Raw genomic sequence first — 21,623 nt, forward strand, 5'->3', positions numbered from 1 at the left:
GGAGAAGTGTTCCCAAACTTCCCCATCAGACCCTCACAACTGCATCACATCAGATGACCAGAGAGGCAGGCCCCTCAGACCAGGAGAGGTGACGCTCCATCTGTAACATAGAAAGTTGGACTGCATGAGTTTCAAATTCCTTCTCTTACTTTTTTATGTTTATGATTTTGTAATAACGTCTGTAATTCATGCCTTTCCATAGTGAGTCTGAAACAAAGGACCCCTTGCTTTTTCATAATCTCACGTGTTCCCAGGCACATTGGAACATACGGTCTAGCGTATTCACTTGTTAACAATTTTCTCAGAACTTTTCCCCTGAGACTATGCTCTGAAATAAGTTTTGGCAACTCTTACTATCCTTTTCACTTGTCATTTCTTCCCAAACACAGTGCTTCATTTGAAATGGCCCAGCCCCTAAAACTTTCCTTCTCTAACTCCTTTTTGTTGCAAGATGAGCTCCCGTATCATTCAGAACTCCTGTCTCTCACAGCCACCTCACACCTACACCTTGTAGCTGAAAAATAATGAGAATCTCTAGCCTTTGAGGCCCCACTGTGTTCTAGGTACCGAGGGGCTTCATGAACATTATCTTTGGTCCTTCTACTAACATTGCAAGCATTGTTATTCCCATTTTACAGATGAGACTGTTGAGGCCTACAAAGTTTAGGAGATTCAGAGTAAAGTAGTGAATGACATTTGAGTTTAGAGTTGCTTTCCAGAAGCAAAGTTAGACGAGGACAGCAGGAAGATGGATTGATCTCTGTGAGCACATTCTCTACATATGATATCTTTTGAATAATTTTATTGCCACAATGAACAGCAGTGGAGGAGACCTGAGAAAACGTAGCTACTATAGCTCTACTAAAGAGGTACTATACATCTCTCTTCAGTGAACTCACCTTCAGAACAGTAGTGTAGGCCCTGTCCCCGTCCCTGCCCTCAAGCCCATGTCTCCGTAGATTTTAGGCCCTGACTATGCCATTTTCCACATGCCAGCTAGGTGGCTCACATGTGGCTGTTGTGAATGGAGAAGGCTGTCCCTAAGCCTGTGGCCATGGGTTGGAGTGTGGACCCGTGCTGTTGAGGGTGTCAGCATAAACCCAGGACAGCTGTAACCCTACCCAACCGTGTGGGGGAATCTTGTCATAAAGTAGAAAAACCTGTCCTTACGTGCTAGAACTCCTCACTAGCCTTTTCTGTATCCCCAGTTTTGTAGATCTCTCTGAAATGGGGCTCACCTTTATTTGAGTGTGTGTGTGCTAAGTCACTTCAGTCGTGTCCGACTCTTTGCGACCCTGTGGATCACAGCCTGCCAAGCTCCTCTGTCCATGGGGTTCTCCAGGCAAGAATACTGGTATGGGTTGCCATGCCCTCCTCCAGGGGATCTTCTCGACCTAGGAATCGAACCCGCATCTCTAATGTTTCCTGGACTGGCAGGCAGGTTCTTTACCATTGGCGCCACCTAATACATGCACTCAAAAGTGAATCTCTCCTATCAAGCCTCATAACTCTTGTCTTAGATGTCCCTCACCTCCCATGGCCCCGAGAAAGTTCCCACCAGGGCTGCTAGTGTCCAGCAGGTGGGAGATTGCAGCCTGAGGAGGAAGCTGGGGCCAGGGCAGGAGGGCCCATCTCCCAGTTGAGCCACGGCTGTGATTCATCTCAGATTTGGCCAGCTGCAGCAGGCTACTAAAAGGCTTTGTTCCATGGAAAAGACTGTTTATGACCCCCATATTCATTCTTGGCAGAGAGGGAGGTCTTGGTCCTGGTAAGCTGGCTCCTTCCAGTGATGTAGTGCATTGCGGGGGGTCCTATCACTGAGGCTTTCCTCCTACATCTGTATCTTGGCATCCGATTCCCATCCTGAAATTTATCAAGGAGAGGAGCAGCTCATTAAAGAGCCTCTTAAACACTTAAGTTGTTGTTGCTGTTTTTAGGGAGTTGAGAGAAAGGGGGTGGGGACTCCCGAGTTCCAGGCTAGCCCGGCCTCTCACTGACTTTATGAGTTTGGAGAAGTCACATGTCCTCTCTGAGTGAGGTCTCTGTAACTCTGACATGCTATGATTGTATTTTGCCTCCTACCTTCTCACTCTTCATAGCCGAGATGGCTTTTTCCTGGTTCTTCTCTGTTCCTGGGGGTGCTGGGACTGTTGTGGGGAGGAGGAGGAGCCTCAGGGCTGTGTGTCAAAATCAGGCCTTGTGCCAGAAATCTGTACTTCCCTGGATCGGTTCCCATAATCCTTGGTGGTAGCTTAGCCCTGTTCACCCAAGTGGGACAGATGCAGTCTAACACGTCTGTTTAGGACTGTCCTTAATGCACAGGCAGTGATGGAAAGACAATATTCAGTTTCTTTTTCTTTCTTTTTTTTTAGAAGAAGATTTCCTTCATCTTTCTTTTTTTTTTTTTTTTGGACTTATCATAATTTTATTATATGTAAAGGCAAGCCTGCCCTCATTACTGTTTATGTTAAAAACATTTTATCAGAGTATAGTTGCTTTACAATGTTGTATTAGTTTCTGCTATATAGCAAAGTGAATCAGTTATATATATGCAAAATGGTACAGATGAACCTATTTGCAAAGCAGAAATAGAGACACAGTTGTTGAGAAAAAGTGTATGGACGCCAAGCAGGGAAAGAGGAGGTGGGATGAATTGGGAGATTGGGGTTGACATATATAATATACACAACTATGTATAAAATAGTAAACTAGCAAGAACCTCCTTGATGCTCTGTGGTTGTCTAGATAGAAAGGAAATCCAAAAACGAGGGGATATATGGAAACATTCATTTTCTTCTTTGAGGGTCATTCTCTAATCTTTCTGATCTCTGTTTCCCAGATATTAGAGTATTGTAGTGGCTGCCACAGAGCTAAATTGGTGTGTAATCCTATAGGTGGCCCTTTGTCTCATGCTCATTCCTTATGTGCTTTTTCTTCTCTAAGAAGAGGTGTGTTACATAAGCTCACTTTTTGCGAATGACCTGTAAAACTATAGTGTTGAAAAAGCCAGGTGCCATTGATGGACCACATACTACATGCCAGGTGCTTTTCATATATTATTCTATCAAACTTGATTATAAAAACATAAGGCTTCCTCCATCTAGCCATGTGGATTTGATGGATCTTGACAGGGCTGCACACTCAGGCAGCCCTCACCCTACAACGCCGTGGGCCTGGGCTGAGGGTCCTGGCAGCCATAGTGACAAGTACTGATCTGGGGCAGGGGGAGGTGGTGAGAGGCCTGGGGGTTGTACAGATGTGGGAGAGGGTGGGGACCAGGGACTTCAAGAGGCAGGACTCTCTGGGTGTTCCCCATCCTCACTTTGCCAGTCAAAGTGTCCCCACTCCCAGTTTAGCACTGATTTCCCCAAAGTGACATATCACCATTGGAGGCTCTCTTCATATCCTCCCTGAATGTGCAGAATCATGCTTTGCACAGAAAGGGGTAATGGGGTGAGGAGGGAGCCCTGTCCCTCAGGGTACACACTTTCTCCTGAGCATCCTCGTAGAGCCTGCTTGAGCCTCCGGAGGCCCAGGACTAGGCTCTTCTGGTGTCTGTGTTCTGAACGCACTGCCCTTTCATCCCAAGAGACCCACTTTGCCAGTGGGTGTGAGATACACCCAGCCCCAGTCTCCCAGAGGTGACAGCCTGGGACCATGTCCTCTTTCTAGTTGCCCCTCCAAGTTCCAATCCACCAGTGCTGCTGGATTTCAGGTCACAAGAAATTTTCAGATCATATTTTATTTTATTTGCAACTGATTATTATCATTTTAGCAGTGGGCTTCCCTGGTGGCTCAGATGGTAAAGAATCTGCCTGCAGTATGGGACACCCAGGTTTGATCCCTGGGTTGGAAAGATCCCCTGGAGAAGGGAATGGCAACCCACTCCAGTATTCTTGCCTGGAGAATCCCAAGGACAGAGGAGCCTGGTGGGCTATGGTCCATGGGGTTGTAAAGAGTTGGACACGACTGAGCGACTAACGCTTACACTTTTTTTGCATTCTTAGTAGTAGTCATAGTTCTGTAAGAAGAGGCTGATGGGGGCCTTTCCCTGGTGGTCCAGCAGTTAAGAATCGGTCTTGCAATGCCAGGGACATGGGTTCAATCCCTGGTGGGGGAACTAAGACTTCACTTGCCTCGGAGCAACTAAGCCTGCATGTGCAACGATTGAACCCGTGCCACAACTAGAGAGTCTGCCTGAAATGCCGCGTAACACAATGAAGTTCCTGTGTGCTACAACTAAGGCTGGATGCAGCTAAACAAATAAATACTAAACAAAGAAGAAGAGGCCAATGGTAGTGGTATAAGGTGGAAATTTGTAGTCTTAGGTAGATGGGACTGGATTCAAATCTTGACTCTACCAGTTACCAGTTAATAAGTCCAAAAGCAAACCTTTGGTCCTATTCCTCTCCTCAGCCTCTTCTGGAGACTCTACCCTCCCTCATATCTCCTCATTTCTTGTGTTTCCTGCCTAGAGAAGTTCCTTTAGCATTTGTTGTAATACCAGTACCAAAGATCTCCCCATCTCTGTAAATGTCGCCACTTTCTGCAAATTGCTCAAGACCCAAACCAACAAGTCATTATAGTCATGTCAAATTCCCGAGCAGACTCTGGCAGCTCTGTCTTTGCAGTCTCCCCAGTCCTCTTTCATCTGCCACAATTGTCCATGTTCCTGTCATCTCACACATTAACTGTTGTAGCGGCCTCCTAGGGGACTCTGCTCTTGACCTGCGATAGTCTGTACTCTCTCCAGCAGCCAGAGGGGTCCTTTTATAACATGTCAGATCATACTATTCTGTGAGCCACCGCCCGCCTCTGCCACCCCCAGAAGCTTCTAATCTCATTCTGTGCAAAAGCCAAGTTGTTACAATGACTTTCAAAGGCATCCCCTTGCCTCCTTAGCCTCACTTTCAGCCACTCAACCCCCTCATCTACTCTGTCCTGATGCCCTGGCCTACTGCTGTTCCCCGAATACATGGAGCAGGGCCTTTGAGCTCGCTGCTATCTTTGCCTGAAGTGAGGTCTCCCAGATTGTCCATGGCCCGATGCCTCATTCCACTTTGCTCTTTGCTCAGATGTTACCTTCTCACTGGCCTTCCTTCTAAAATCCCAAGTGTCTTTCTTCTCTCACTTTCTAATTCCTTTACCTTGCCCTATTGGGCTTCCTAACACTATCCCCACTTGTTTATTGTTTGGCTCTTCCAAGAGAATGTAAGCTCCCTGGCTGAGGGTCTTTATTCTCTTCATTGCTTATATTAGTTTCCCAGGGCTGCTATAACCAAGTACCAAAACCTGAGTGGCTTAAAACAAATTGAGTGTCTCTTGGTTGTGGAGGCTGGAAGTCTGAAATCAAGGTGTCAGCAGGGCCACATTTTCTCCGACAGCTCAAGGGGAGGATCCTTTCTTGTCCCTTCCAGCCTCTGGGGTTTGTTGGCAATCTTTGTGTTTTGTTTTTTTTTTAACTTTTTTGTTTGTATTGGAGTACAGTCTATCAACAATATTGTGATAGTTTCAGGTGGACAACAGGGGGACTCAGCCGTACACATACACGTATCCATTCTCCCCCGAACTCTCTTCCCATTCAGGCTGCCACATAACATTGAGCAGAGTTCCCTGTGCTATACAGTAGGTCCTTGTTGGTTATCCATTTTAAATATAGCCGTGTGTACATGTCCATCCCAAACTCCCTAACTATCCCTTCCCCCCATCCTTCCCTCTGGCAACCGTAAGTTTGCTCTCGAAGTCTGGGAATCTGTTTTTGTTTTGTAAATAAGTTTATTTGTATCATGGCTTTTTAGGATTCCATTATATAAGGGATATCATATGATGTTTCTCTTTCTCTGACTTACTGAGAAGTCATTCTCTAGGTTCAGCCATGTTGCTGCAAATAGCATTATTTCATTCTTTTTACTGGCTGAGTAGTGTTCCATTGTGTGTGTGTATATGGATACATACTAATATATATCTTCTTTACCCGTTCCTCCGTTGATGGACCTTTAGGCTGCTTCCATGTCTTGGCTCTTGTGAACAGTGCTGCAGTGAACACTGGGGTGCCTGTTCACATGCCTGTCTCCTCCTTGAGTGTCTTCATCTTGTCTTCCATTTGAATGTGTCTGTGTCCAAATTTCCCCCTTTTGTAAGGATCGGTTCCACCACCATAAAGACCTCATTTTAACCCTATATCTCTAGACCTCCAAATGAAGTCACATTTTGAGGTGCTGGGGTTTAGTACTTAGATTTATCTTTTTGGTAAGGGGACACAATTTAACTCATACCACTGCTGAGTCTCTGGCTCCAAGTAGACACTCAATGATTGTTTAAAGAAGGAATCAGGATCTACCATTTACTGTCTGTGTAGTTTGGGCGATTTATCTAATCTCTCTGAGTCTTGCGTATAATTAGTGATCTCAAAATGGTAACCATTATTAATTTTGCAAACTAGTACATGGAGGACCTGGTGAATGCCTTATGTTGTTACTATGAGGTCTGATAAAGTCATGAATTAAAAGCACCTGGCACTTAGTATGTGGTCAATAAATGGCAGTTGATTTATTAACTAAAATATGCACTGTCTGAGGTGATAGAATGTCTTTCATTTCCTTGCACACAAAACACAGCCGCTGTGCTCAAGAAAAGTGCACTGGTGTCAGAGAACATAGCTATGTAAAGTTGTAACTTCTCTGCTGGAAAATCCTTGGCCAAGAGAACTGGAGCAGGATGAGGAAGAAGAAAAATGCTCAGATTTCCTTTCTGTGTCTTCACCCAGAAGGATACCAGTCTATATGTAAGGCGGGGTCTTGGGGCAAGCATCTTTATCAGTGACCTTGATGGGTGCACTCAGATGAATCACTTATTAAGTTTGCAAATGGTAAGAACCTGGAAAGGAAAGTGGGCATCTTGGATGAAAGACTACATTATAAATGGAATCTGCAAGATAAAATATAATGAGGATAAATGGTGGGTCCAGGACATGTATGATATGCAAAAATTGGGAAGATGTGGTTTAATGTGGAGATCCTCAACCTTTGATGGACATCAGAATCACCTGTGCAGTTTTGTGTATCTATTTTTTAAATAGAGATGTCAGGGCATATCTCAGACCTTCTGAAGTAGACCCTCTGGTGGTGGTACTTAGTAGGTGTCCTTGGTTGACAAAGGTTGAAAACCCCTGGGGTAACTGGGATTTTCTGAGGCTCTGGGCTGAGGCTGTTATTGAGGGGTAACGTGTCTGTGACATTTTGTTCTGGGTTAGTCCTTCTAGAATATGAAGTCTACATGAAGAGGGATTTTTGACTGTCCTGTTAATTGGTGATTCCTGAGAGCCATTATACTCCATGGCATGGAATGGATGCTCAGTGAATTGTTGAATGAATGGACTGAGTTCTGGGAATTTTTCTATGAAAAGGGAAAGACAAGAACACGTCTAGATGTAAATGCCAATTCTAGAAACTAAGTGGGAAGTTGGTAATATAAGTTTATAATACAATATAATAGATTTTAATTTACAAGTGCATAAATTAGAGAGGTGAAGCTGTTTTGATTAGGGGAGAAGTAGGAAGAGACCAGGCCTCCCTGGTGACTCAGATGGTGAAGAATCCACCTACAATGCTGGAGACCCTGAGTTGGGAAGATCCCCTGGAGGAGGGCATGGCAACCCACTCCAGTATTCTTGCTTGGAGAATCCCCATGGACAGAGGAGCCTGGCGGGCTACAGTCTATGGGGTCACAAAGAGTCGGATATGACTGAGTGACTAAGTACAGCACAGTATAGGAAGAGACCATCCACCTGCTGAATGGTCTCTGGGAAGAGGAATTAGATGTATTCTCCATGCATACCAAGGGTAGACATCCTTGAAGGAGCAGCCACTTCAAGTGGACACACTTGGAAGAGCTTTCTCTAATGTGTTCAGTGGTCTGAAAATGGACATCCATCAGGAAGACTTTTCTCAGCTTAGGGTTCAAGCAGAGGCCAGTTGTTCCCTGTCATAGATGACAGAGAGTCTTGCATTGCACAGACTGTGGAACCAGGTCATCCAGAAGAATGCAATCTTGAAACAGTTGTAACCTTGACCAGCCAAAGGTCTTCTCTAATTTTTCTTTCTTGTGTTATGTTTATGAAGAAATTGATAGTCCAACCAATGTGGTCACCGACCGAGTGACTGAAGACACAGTGGCGGTCTCCTGGGACCCAGTCCGGGCGGTCATCGATAAGTACATGGTGCGCTACATCTCCGCTGACGGGGAGACCAAGGACACGGCGGTGCCCAGGGAGCAGAACAGCACTGTCCTGACAGGCCTGAGGCCGGGGGAGGCCTATGAAGTCTACGTGTGGGCTGAGAGGGGCAACCAGGGGAGCAAGAAGGTGGACACCACGGCCCTCACAGGTAACAGGAGAAGGGGAGTCGTCTCTTATTCTTATTCTCTCCCATCTCTAAATAAACAGACTTCCTCACGGCAGGGAGAAGATTGATTCTTGAATTAGGAGACCGAATCCCACCTAGCACCAGCTCTTTTGTTTGCAGGGGCAGGGGGTTGCCAAAGCAATTTTAAATTTCTTAATTATGAATTTTTCCCCTTTTTAACCTCAAGCAAAAGAGGTCATCCTTTTAATTTGAATCAGAAGGTCATACTTACGTGGGTTGAAATTCCACATGCGACTCCCTCAGAGCAGAGGAACACTTTCTAATTTTCATTTTTTTTTTGGATGTGAAAACTCAAAACATTTGGCTGACAGTGAATTTGAATGCTTATCTCAGCTTGCAGTGATGGCACAGGCACTGTGTGTGTAATCTGGAGCTGTCTTTCAGACCATGAAAATGGTTTGCCTCCTGAGTCAACATTTACCAAGTGTACCAATTCTAACTTTATGCTTTCCGAAACTGTAAGGGCTCCCTCACTCCATCCCATCATTCTGCTTGGCTGGGGCCTGCAGGTGTTCTGAGGCTGCATGGGAATGTATATCCCAGACATTCCTTCTGCTTAAACCCTCCTCTGGCACCAACTTTGAATTCAGAAAGCCTAATCCTGGAATCCACGACGTCCCACACACGTGACAGGAATCCTAGAAAAGTATTCACCTATTGATAGACTTCTGTTTTGGACAGTCTCTTAGTGTCAAGATGCTCAGAAAAGCTGATAATCAATTAGCAATACGGTTTCAGAAGCTTGACTGTCCAAGTTTTAATCTCAGCTCTACCATTTATTAGCCGAGAGATTTGGGGTAACTTATTTCACTTCTGTTCCTCAGATTCTTGTCTATTAGATGGGGCACATAACTCTACATCACTGGGTTAGTGTGAGGATTACATGAATTAATCCATGTAAGTACCTGACATAGAGGTGGTGGTGGTTTAGTTGCTAAGTTGTATCCAACTCTGGGACTGCATGGACTGTAGCCCTCCAGGCTCTTCTGTCCATGGGATTCTCCAGGCAAGAATAATGGAATGGGTTGCCATTTCCTTCTCCTGACCTAGGAATTGAACCCAGGTCTCCTGCATTGCAGGCAGATTCTTTACCAACTGAGCTACAAGGGAAGCCCCTACCTGACATAGAGAGTGCTACATAAATCATAGTTGTGCTTATTTCTTGCTTGGGCTGCTATAGCAAAACACCATGGGCTGGTTGGCTTAAACAACAGAACCTTATTTCCTGCAGTTCTGGAGCCTGGAAATTCCCATGATCTGGATGCCAGTTGATTCATTTATTGGTGAAGGCCCTCTTCTCGACTTACAGATGCTTCCTTCTTCTTTACGTGCTGGAGAGGAGGAGGTTCTGGTCTCCTCTTTTTCTCAGAGAGACATTAATCCCACCATGGGAGCCCCATCCTTATGATCTCATCTAAAGCTCATTCCCTCCCAAGGGTCCCTCCTCCAAATACCATCAAATGAGGGGTTAGATCTTCGACATATACATTTTGAAAAGACACAAACATTCAGTGCACAGAAATGTTAATCCGCATTTGACCTGGAAGCATTTCATGGTCCAGAGCCTCCTGAGGCCATGTGGTCTTTGTCTCCTCCAGGGGAAGAGGCAGTTGGCAGTAAGGGTGGTGAGATCTAGATTTGTTTAAAGTCAGGGTCAGAAAACCTTCTACAGAAGGCCAGAGAGTAAATATTTTCAGCTTTGGGGACCACACAGTCTCTGGTGGTCTACTCCACTCTGCCACTGAAATGAGAAAACAGCCATAGACAGTATGTAAATGAACTGGCATGACTGTGTTCTAATAACACTTGATTTATGTAATCAGGCAGTGGGTCAGATTTGGCTGATGGACGGACCGTAGATTACCAGATCCCGGGTTATATTACACGTGGCCTTCCATTTACCAAGATTTTGGGTGTTGTGAATAGAACACGTGGGTCAACCTTTTAAGAAAACATTTGTTTATTATTTATGTTGACAGTGCTGGATCTTCGTTGCTGTGCACGGGTTTTCCCTAGTTGTGGCGAGAGGTGCTAGTGGGGCTGCTCTAGCTGTGGTGCACGGGCTCTTCGTTGAGGTGGCCTCTCTGGTTGAGCAGCACAGGCTCTCGGCTCGTGGGCTCAAGTCGTTGTGGTGCACAGGCTTCGTTTCCCTGTAGCATGTGGGAGCTTCCCGGACCAAGGGCTGAACCCATGTCCCCTGCATTGGCAGGTGGATTCTTAACCACCGGACCACCGGGGAAGTCCCTGGGTCAACCTTTTTAAGACAGCGAAAGTTGTAATAAAGAAGAGGTTTCCCTGCTCACAGATGAGGGCGGTGTGAATAAGTACCACGGATTAGAGGAGCTACTGGTGCGGTGCTGCCGGGGGTGTCAGGCACGGAGCCGGGCTCTGGGGGTACAGAGGTAGAAGACACGGTTTGCGCTCATACGTTGCTCACAGTCCTCTGGGAGGAGAAGACAAGTGAAAAAGATAAAGTGCAGTGACTTACGTTGTGTTAGCATAACCCTGGAACTATGGGAGTCTGAAAAAAGGTAGGGGTGAGAGCGGTCATGGCAGCCCACAGGCGGAGGTGACGCCTGAAGAGTCTAGAAGGATGGGCGGCTGTTGGCAGTGGGAGCAGCCCATGCAAAGAAGGACAGGGAGGCCTGGCGTGCTGCAACCCATGGGGTCGCAAAGAGCCAGACACGACTGAGCGGCTGGACAGCCAAGGTGTGGGAATATGACAGGCTGGTTTTCATGGCTTAACATCAGCTTATCTTGGTAATGTTATCTTTAGTGGTATTTATGGTGGGTGGGTGAGTGAGAGGGGTGGAGTGTGGAAAGATGAAGCTGGGACGGAGAAGCCAGCTCCGAATCCCAGGATAAATTGTCCTTTCATGTCAGCTGTTGGTGGTACATTCCGAGCTCCTGTGCTCCTTCTGGCATGTTCTCCCTTGTCTGTGTATCCCACCGAGCTGGCCTGGCCACACTGGCAAGTTATGGTGTAGAGGTCTGAAATAAAGCTGTTGTCATAGAAAGCTCATCCTTTCAAAGAGGTGGTTTTTGAAACAGGAGAGTAAAGGCATGCTAATCATTACACCTGATTCCTTAGGTTATTGACCTTTTAAGGGTTTACGTTTTGAGGACAAAGTGATATTTCATACCTTAAGTGACATTCGTAATAGCAAAGAGCTCATATTTAAGATTTACTATGCAATATCTCATTTACCATTCATCATAAACAGAGGTAGGTACTGATATTTCCTTCTTTGTAGAGACAAGGAGACCAAGACTTAAGTTGTATAGTTTGTTCTAAGTTGGCAACCAGGATATAGTGGAACCCAGGTTTCAACTGCATAGAAACTCAGACAAGTAGGATTATTTTTATCCACCTAGACATCAAATACTTTAAAAGTCTCCAAGTTCTCTGGCCTCAGACATAATGTTTTATATGGAAAGAACTGACAGCTTCTACTTATTGGATATTTTTTTTCCAAAAGAAAATATTAGATCTGATGCAAAGATTTATTGAAGTGTAACTGCTTTCCAGTATAAGGAGTCAGGAACTAAAAGAGTACATTATGTAAATCCAGGGTAATGGAGAAATGTGTATATGAAGACAAATTCTTTTTATTCAAAGGCAACTTGTAGAGAAAAGTTTATAGAGTTGAGACTCAATATAGGCTTTGTCTGTAAACCTTACTTTTCATTAAATGCAAATGGCTCATTCTTGGAAATTTCAGACCACTTGCTTAATTAAACCCATAAGTTATCCCAACTATTGGCATATAACACACTCTGAAATTTGTTGAGGTCATCATTTTGGTTGTTTGTGTGCTGGCCTTTCACAAATTAGTGAGTTGGCAAATGGTACACTTTTTTATCTCTTAAAGAAATTGACAGCCCTCAGAACCTGGTGACCGAGCAGGTGACGGAGAACACGGCCACCGTCTCCTGGGCCCCGGTGCAGGCCGTCATCGACAGGTACCTGGTGCGCTACACCTCTGCTGACGGAGACACCAGGGAGGTTCCGGTGGGGAAGGAGCAGAGCAGCACCGTCCTGACGGGCCTGAGGCCGGGTGTGGAGTACACGGTCCATGTGTGGGCGCAGAAGGGGGACCGGGAGAGCAGGAAGGCTGACACCAAGGCCCCGACAGGTAACAAGAGAAAGATGGTCAATGGGGATTGAAGTTTGAGGGTGTGGATTTGGGTGTGCATGGTGACAAAAGATGTGTCTTGAGTTGAGAGACTTTGCAAAGCAGAGACTGAAAGCTCAAAGGAGATGGTGAGTTCTAGTGGTGATCTCATCGTGCTGCCCTTCCTGACGGTGACAGCTACTCATGGAGCCACTCAGCCGACTAGAAGACAGAAGGAAAGCTGTGCAGTGGCTGTGTTTTTAGCAGACTCAGTCAAGATACTGATAGGATCTGGTCATTGCAATGATTATGATAGTACTTCTATAACGATTGCTTGGGAAGTAGCCCCTGATAGAATGGTAAATTAGATACCCCAAAATCATGCCAGGTACTTGATGGATTGTTTTGATGTGCCATAATGTTGCTAAAGAAGACATTGTTCCTCCCACATTTTAGGGAGTTGGAAGCTAAGGAAGTATGTCAGCTTTATAATGAGGAGTCCTTTGATGTGGAGAACCAGGGGTTACTTTCTCCCTTGACTCCCACCAGGGAATCTGGGATGGGAAAGCCATTGTCTTGTGCTAAGAGGGCTCTAGGAGATAAAAATCTCTGTGATGGGGTGATGGGTATCTCTTATGTTGCTTCAAGGCTTAGTCTTTCCCAAATGTTTTTTTAAAGAAATCGACAGCCCCCAGAACCTGGTGACCGAGCAGGTGACAGAGAACACGGCCACCGTCTCCTGGGCCCCGGTGCAGGCCGGCATCGACAGGTACCTGGTGAGCTACACCTCTGCTGATGGAGACACCAGGGAGGTTCCGGTGGGGAAGGAGCAGAGCAGCACCGTCCTGACGGGCCTGAGGCCGGGCGTGGAGTACACGGTCCACGTGTGGGCGCAGAAGGGGGACCGGGAGAGCAGGAAGGCCGACACCAAGGCCCCGACAGGTAATGGAGCACATATTGTCACTGTGTCACTGCTAAGCTCATGGTCTGTCTAGGTTGGTTTTCCTTCTCTCACCTTAGCAGAAAGAGAGGCTTAAGGATGAGCAGGCTGGTATCCTCGCATAGGAAATTGTGTACCCCTTTCTTCCATGGCGTGGCTTCTCTTAGAATGTGTAGCTTGTCCTGTTTGGTTAAAGACCAAAGTTTAGGCTTTCAACACTGACGTTCCTGCTCATGGTCATTTGTCTGTCTGTGCACCTGCTTTGTTGTTTACACCGAAAACCTTCCCCTTCATAAGGAATAAATATAAAGAAAGCACAAGTAATGACCATGCTGAGGGATGGGCTGATCCAAAACCAAATTTCTTCCTTCCTCACCAGTTTAAAGCCTTTCCACAGTGCTTATTTTTGTTTCTGCCCTTTGGATGAACATTTTTGGTAGAAATGATGGTGTTTTATTGGTTCAGAATAAGCAAATGTCTAAGTCACTTTAAACCCCCAATATGTTTCATTTTAGTAATTAAGATATATACATCCAAGTAATTGTACATATTTGAAAGTTAAACCTGCTCTTCTTCATCAGCTTGGGCCATTCGTGGGTGGACTGCCTGCCACGGAAGGGGGTGTGCTTGGCTTCTCTCATATTTCTCTTCTGTTCTTCAAGCACTGTTCTTCCAGAGTGCTAGCTAGACTTTCTGACCCATTAATGTTTTGTGTGTGGGAGTTCAGGGGTCAGCAGGAGGAGAGGTGAGGGATCTCACTTGACAGTAACAGTCACAGCTGGCTTGAGTCTGCCAATGGTGCCCAACAAGGATTAAAAACAACTTTTCCTTCATGGAACACTTCCTTGGTTCTTCAGAGACAGCTCATCTGTCCTCTTCCCTCAACTCTTTCACTGGAGTGATCTTGTGGGTGGGATCTCTTCACCCTTCTGGATGATTCCCTTCAACAGCTTCTAAAGTAACCCCAGGTGGGCTATCCTTGCCTTGGTCCACATCTGGCCATGTGGAACGCACATGCACCCTTTGTCCACGCAGCCAGATATATGTTTTTTTTTTTTTTTTTTTTCCCAACGTTGCAGTGTCTCCTTTCTCTGCAGCAAGGCAACCAGCAGTTTTTTCACACCTCAGATATTTTATGCACAGGTCAGACACCAGCGCATGGTGTTCCCTAAGCTTTGGTCATGTTTTCTCATCCTGAGCACTGTTGATAATTCTTTGTTGCAGGGGTCTGTCTTGTACACTGTAGCATGTTTAGGAGCATCTCTGACCTCTACCCATTTGGGGCCAGGAGCCTCCCTATCCCACACTGAACTGAGATAACCCCTGGTTGAGAACTTTTGCTCTAGAGTATACCTGTGCAGGTCAGCAAGGGATCCTATTGCAACTGTTTACTCGAGGCTTGGCCCTCACCCATGGGACTCTCTGTGTAACTCTTTTCAAAGAAATCCACTCCCTAAGTCCCACCTCTTTGTGCTCTCCAACCTCATTCATAGTCTGTAGTTGGTTGATCAATCAAAGGCCACAAAACTGTTGCACCCACCTTGGCTTTGGGCCCTCAGGTTGGAATGTAGATACTTATTTTCTTGGGGTCAGGCCTAAGGATGGTCCCACTTGATGGTCCCACTTGAACATATGATTGTAAGTCTATGATAAGACCTTGGGTAATGGCTTTTGCAATCAACTATAGGCATATCTCCAAAATATTTTGTTTGTTTCCACATTACTGCAATAAAGTGAACATCACAATAAAGAAAGTCACATGAATTTCTTGTTTGCCAGTGCATATAAAAGTTAAATTTACAATGCGTTGTAGTCTATGAAATGTAAATAGCATAATGCCTAAAAAATGTATATACTTTAATTAAAAATACTTTTTTGCTAAAAATGCTCATCATTATGTGAACCTTCAGCAAATTGTAGTACCATTGAAGATCACTTGCCACAGATCACCAAAACCAATATAATAAGAATGAAAAAGTTTGAAATATTATGAGCATTACCAAAATGTGGCACAAAGACATAGAGTGACCAAATGTTGTTGGCAAATGGAAAATGGTGCCAATAACTTGCTGTGTGCAGGATTGCCACAGACTTTTGATTTGTGAAAAGTGTAATATCTGTGATGCACAATAGAGAGAAGCACAATAAAACTAGGTATGCCTGTATGTGGAACAGAGAAGTGCTCTTATTCTCTTGGTGAATACATTTTTGAATACATTATCTATGTGCAGTATGGAGAAATATAATCTTGTACATTTGTAAAATATCAACAAACTGCTATCATTTAAAATAGCTTGTGGTCACTGGACATGCACTCTGTGCCAGAAACTGTTATAAAGGGCATGTTATTAAGTCCTATGATACTCAACTCTACAGAATATGTACTCATGTTATCTCCCTATGCCTTTTTTTCCTATAAACACTGATAACCATATTATAGTCAAGACCCCTTTCTACATGACGTTTGTTGGTCCTGGTTTTCAGAGCTACTCTGGAGAGATGTACAATAACTATTGAACACCCCCGTTTTACAGATGCAGAGAAGTGAAGTGAATTGCCCAGGGTCACAAAGCAAGTTAATAATTTATGAGATTAGATGCATGCATGGACCAGTAGGGCTCAGAGGTACCTGAGACCATACAACCTGAAGGCAAGATTTACAGATCAAGAAACTGAGGCCCAGCCGGAGACAGCTGGGTTGTCCAGAGCCACGGCTCTCCTGACTCTGGGTCTACTGCTCATTCTGCTGTTCTGTGCTTCCTCCTTGAAAATCCTCAAGTCTGGATGTATAAAGAGATCTATGTCCATGAAACAGCTGAAACCTGACATATGAGATAGGAAAATTATGAGAACAGGAAACTACCCCACCCCAAGCAACGTGGCCACAAGATTTCACTCTGTGAATAGTGTTTATTGATCAGCATCTTCCTTTCAGACATCGACAGCCCCCAGAACCTGGTGACTGAGCAGGTGACGGAGAACACGGCCACCGTCTCCTGGGCCCCGGTGCAGGCTGTCATCGACAGGTACCTGGTGCGCTACACCTCTGCTGACGGAGACACCAGGGAGGTTCCGGTGGGGAAGGAGCAGAGCAGCACCGTCCTGACGGGCCTGAGGCCGGGCGTGGAGTACACGGTCCACGTGTGGGCGCAGAAGGGGGACCAGGAGAGCAGGAAGGCTGACACCAAGGCCCCGACAGGTAAGGGAGCATTGCTGTTTAGAAATGGAACCCCTGACATGCTAAAGTCAATGGCTGGTCAAGTTTTGTGTTCCTGAACTGACAGTGGCAGAATTGATGATTTCTGGAAGACCAGGAGGGTAGACTTCTGCCAAACCACATACCATCCCTCATTTCCTTTTTACACATTACATCAAAATAAGGGGCTCACATTTGGCCTCATACTTTGATCTTGCAAAGATAAATGGTAATTGGTTTTATCTATCCACTGTCCCTCCAACTGTGAATTTACTTTCTGATCAATCATTAAACATTTCTTCTTGAAAGGAAAGAAATAAGCCACATGTTAGGATCTGTGAGGTAAGTACCTTAGGAAAATGACTTGTGCTGCAATCTCTTCGGAACAAGGAAGTCTTATGGCTTTCTTAGTGGAGAAATTCTCTTTTGGTTGCTGTGTACTCCATTCTGAGGATCCTAAGGTTGCACTTTTAAATAGTAACAGTTCATAATTTTTAAAGCTCTTTCATCTCTGTTTCTCATTTTTTAAGAACAGACTTATTGAGTTATAATTTACATACTATAAAGTCCACCTTTTTATAGTGTGTGTGATTCAGTGGTTTTTAGTATATACAGAATGGAGCAGCCATCACCACTGTCTAATTCAGAATATTTTCATCACTCTTAAAACAAACCCCAGACATTAGCAGTTGTTCCCCAGCACTGCTTCCTCCAGCCTTAGGAAGCTACATACTTTCTGTCTGTAGAGAGTTCCTTATTCTGGACATTTCATATAAATAGATTCATAGAATATGTGGCCCTTTGTGGCTGACTTCATTCACTAAGCATAATATTTTCAAGGTTCACCCATGTTGTAGCTTGTGTCCATACATTTTATTGCTGAATAATATTTCATTGCTTCTGCTAAGTCACTTCAGTCGTGTCCGACTCTGTGCGACCCCAGAGATGGCAGCCCACCAGGCTCTGCCATCCCTGGGATTCTCCAGGCAAGAACACTGGAGTGGGTTGCCATTTCCTTCTCCAATATTTCATTACATGGATCTAATTCATTCTGTTTATCCGTTTGTCAGTTGATGAGCATTTGGGTTGTTTCCACTTTGGGGCTATGGTGAATAATGATGCTGTGAGCATTTATGAACGAATTTTTGTGTGGGCATATGTTTTCCATTCTTTTGGCTATATACCTAGGAGTGGAATTCCTGGGTCATATGGTAACTCTATGTTTAACTGTTTGAGGAGCTGCCAAATTGTTTCCAGAGCAGTGGCACTATTTTACATTCCTACCAGCAATGAATGAGAATTATATTCTTCATTTCATTGGTGCTCAGAGGAATTCATTGAGATGGGTAGAGCAGGAATCAATACCCCCATTTTACAGTTGAGAAACCTCAAATACAGAGACGTGAATGATTTCGACAAGTCACAAAGTTAGCTGATGATTCATGGAATATTCATGGAATATTATGGTACCTTAAAATCTATTTGGCAAGGCCCACATTTTACAAATGAGGATGGAGACCCAGCCAAGGGTGGCAGAGTTGTGCAGGGCCGCTGCTGGCTGATGATCGAGCTGGACTTAGAGCCCAGGTCTGCTGGCTCCAGCCCGTAGCTCCTCCTGGTGGTCCTCCCCTCTGCCTCCTGGGCTGGGATTGGAATGGAGCTCTTCTGACTCTGGATCTGGTGCCCATTCTGCTGTCCTGTGCCACCTGCTTGAGGATCCAAGAGTCCAGCTGTGGTGAGAAGACCTACATCCATGAAACAACTAAAAATCCACACAGGAGACAGGAAATCCGTAAGAATGGAGACTGCCTCACCCCAAGGAACATGGTCTCAGTCTCTGGTGCTTGCTAATAGTGTACTTTACCTTTTAGACATCGACAGCCCCAAAAACCTGGTGACCGAGCAGGTGACGGAGAACACGGCCACCATCTCCTGGGACCCGGTGCAGGCCGTCATCGACAGGTACCTGGTGCGCTACACCTCTGCTGATGGAGACACCGGGGAGGTTCCGGTGGGGAAGGAGCAGAGCAGCACCGTCCTGACAGGCCTGAGGCCGGGCGTGGAGTACACGGTCCACGTGTGGGCCCAGAAGGGGGACCGGGAGAGCAGGAAGGCCGACACCAAGGCCCCGACAGGTAACAGAGCACTGTTCTTTGGGAATGTAAGGCCTGTCATGCTAAGGCTATGCCTCATCTAGTTTTGGTTTCCTGAACTGAAAACTGGCAAAGCTGATGATTTATGGAAGGGCAGGATGGTGTTCCATCATAATGTACTGCATATTCCATCTCTCATTTCCCTTTAACTGGTTTCTTTACAAGTCAGGGCCACCTGGCAGCCTCCAAGCTGCAAGTCTGCTGTGACTGATGGTCAGGTCCTGCCACTGCTCCTTCCGAGTGTGTGAGTCTTCTGTTCAGTATTGAGGCTCTCCTGTTGAGTTTGTGATTGGAAACAGAAAATGAAAATCAAATGCCATGAATATTAACTGTAATGTGTTCAAAACTCAACTTCAAAAAGTAGACTTTACATCTACCAAAGTGAGTAGTTGTATGTGGTTTGCTTTACTATAATGAGATATTTGAGGATAAGGATAATTTCTATGTTATGTTCTGGCTTCCCTGGTGGCTCAGTGGTAAAGAATCCACCTGCAATGCAGGAGCTGCAGGTTCGACCCCTGGGTCAGGAAGACCCCCTGGAGGATGGCAAGGCAACCCACTCCAGTATTCTTGCCTGGAGGATCCCATGGGCAGAGTAGCCTGGCAGGCTACAGTCCATGGGGTCACAAAGAGTCAGACATGGCTGAAGTGACTTAGCACACACATGCACGTGCATGGGTTTATGTCTGAACTTTTTATAGTTGATTTATAATATTGTGTTATTTTCAGGTGTAACTTCTAGGTTATATTCTCATCTTATTGTGAAAGAGATGTATGATTATATTTCTGTACTGTGATTTAGCCAGCAAACCAGCATTACAAGTGAATCTAAGATCTGCTAAAGCATATTAAAACTGGATTTTAATTTTGCCGAATCATTTAACAACATATGTTGAGCATTTTCCATGGGCCCTACTCCCTCCTAGGCAGTGGGAACCCCAAGGGGAGTAGAACATAGCCCTCTTCCTCTGGGAGCTTATATTGGCATCTGGCTGGTAGAATCATCTTGTATGAACTGAGAAGTCTTTGTTGACATGATACTAGAAACAAAATTTTTAGCTACTGCGGTGTTGGAGAAGACTCTTGAGAGTCCCTTGGACTGCAAGGAGATCCAACCAGTCCATACTAAAGGAGATCAGCCCTGGGTGTTCATTGGAAGGACTGATGTTGAAGCTGAAAGTCCAATACTTTGGCCACCTGATGCGAAGAGCTGACTCATTTGGAAAGACCCTGATGCTGGGAAAGATTGAGGGCAGGAGGAGAAGGGGATGACAGAGGATGAGATGGTTGGATGGCATCACCAACTCAATGGACATGGGTTTGGGTGGACTCTGGGAGTTGGTGATAGACAGGGAGGCCTGGCTTGCTGCGGTTCGTGGGGTCGCAAAGAGTCAGACACGACGGAGCGACTGGACTGAACTGAACTGAGCAGAGACCATGTCTTCTTCAACGGAACCCTGCAAACTGTCTAGTCCCACGCCTTGTATATAGTGGGCATTTGACATATGCCTAATGAATGAAGAAGGAAATTTGTCTTTCTAAACTCTTGGTAGAGGTAATAGTACAGACACTCGGGTTTTGGTCTACTGTGCTTTCTCCTTGAGGAGTCAAAGTCTTTATGGGGACAGAACACATATGTCCATGATGCAGTTAGAGCACGCAAGATGGAAATCCCACGAAACATGAAAGGGTGTCACCCCAAGCAAGGTGGCTGTGATTTTCTCCAAATTGATTGTTGTTTTCTTTTCAGACATTGACAGCCCCCAAAACCTGGTGACCAAGCAGGTGACAGAGAACACGGCCACTGTCTCCTGGGACCCGGTGCAGGCCGTCATCGACAGGTACCTGGTGCGCTACACCTCTGCTGACGGAGACACCAGGGAGGTTCCGGTGGGGAAGGAGCAGAGCAGTACCGTCCTGACGGGCCTGAGGCCAGGCGTGGAGTACACGGTCCACGTGTGGGCCCAGAAGGGGGACCGGGAGAGCAGGAAGGCCGACACCAAGGCCCCGACAGGTAACATGAGGGACAAGAAAAGCAAACTAGGGTTTTTCACTGTGGGCCGATCTACTGCTGCTGAATTACGGCACTGCTGCTTTTGTGGCCCATGTCCTCAGGGACTGTGGATTATATTAGGAGTTTATAGTAAAAAAAACAAAACAAAACAACAAGCTCCATTCACCTAAAGAAAGAACAAAGCATAATAATGGGCCCAGTACTGAGCAATCCCATGAATGTGTTAAAACTATTTTCCAAAGCCTGTGTTTTTAATGACAATGCTTCTCAGCTATAGGAAATTATCGGGAATAAGATAGAGCCAATATAAAATTCTTGAAACCACTGCATTAAAGTACTGTTGTGTAGCAAGCTATTTGATTTTATTTTTTACTTAATAGGTGGTGTTTAGATTAAAGGAACAAATGTAACTTTTGGCAGTTGAAGGTCAGTGTTCATTTCAACATGCAGCTAAATTTTAATGAACATTTTGTAAGTGCCAGGCCTGGGATATAGCAGTAAACAAAATAAATATGATTCCTACTGTCTTGAAGTCCAGTGGGAAAGACAGATAGTCAACAAGCAAATGCATTTTTAACTATAAATTATAAGTTTTGTGAAGGGGATGACCATGGTATATGTGTAGATAATAACAGGGCAGGGATGAAATGGGGGAATAGTAGATAACACAGAAAGCTCAACCTGGTACTCTGTGACAACCTAGAGGGGTGGGATGGGATGGGAAGAGGTAGGGAGGTTCAAGAGGGAGGGAGTATATGTATACCTATGGCTGATTCATGTTG

The 21,623-nt window shown here is 45.3% G+C and overlaps 1 protein-coding gene across 1 annotated transcript in view; it reads left to right on the top strand.

Moving 5' to 3' along the window:
* Positions 1 to 21,623, top strand: part of TNN (tenascin N) — a 59,631-nt gene that overhangs the window by 12,483 nt on the left and 25,525 nt on the right. Inside the window, exons 6-11 of the mRNA XM_070768478.1 lie at positions 8,121 to 8,384; positions 12,296 to 12,559; positions 13,217 to 13,480; positions 16,414 to 16,677; positions 18,546 to 18,809; positions 20,578 to 20,841. Coding sequence (XP_070624579.1) covers positions 8,121 to 8,384; positions 12,296 to 12,559; positions 13,217 to 13,480; positions 16,414 to 16,677; positions 18,546 to 18,809; positions 20,578 to 20,841 — 1,584 coding nt within the window. The remainder of the gene's footprint in view (positions 1 to 8,120; positions 8,385 to 12,295; positions 12,560 to 13,216; positions 13,481 to 16,413; positions 16,678 to 18,545; positions 18,810 to 20,577; positions 20,842 to 21,623) is intronic.

The sequence above is a fragment of the Bos indicus genome, chromosome 16 (genome assembly GCF_029378745.1).
Source record: "Bos indicus isolate NIAB-ARS_2022 breed Sahiwal x Tharparkar chromosome 16, NIAB-ARS_B.indTharparkar_mat_pri_1.0, whole genome shotgun sequence".
Taxonomy (NCBI): Eukaryota; Metazoa; Chordata; class Mammalia; order Artiodactyla; family Bovidae; genus Bos; species Bos indicus.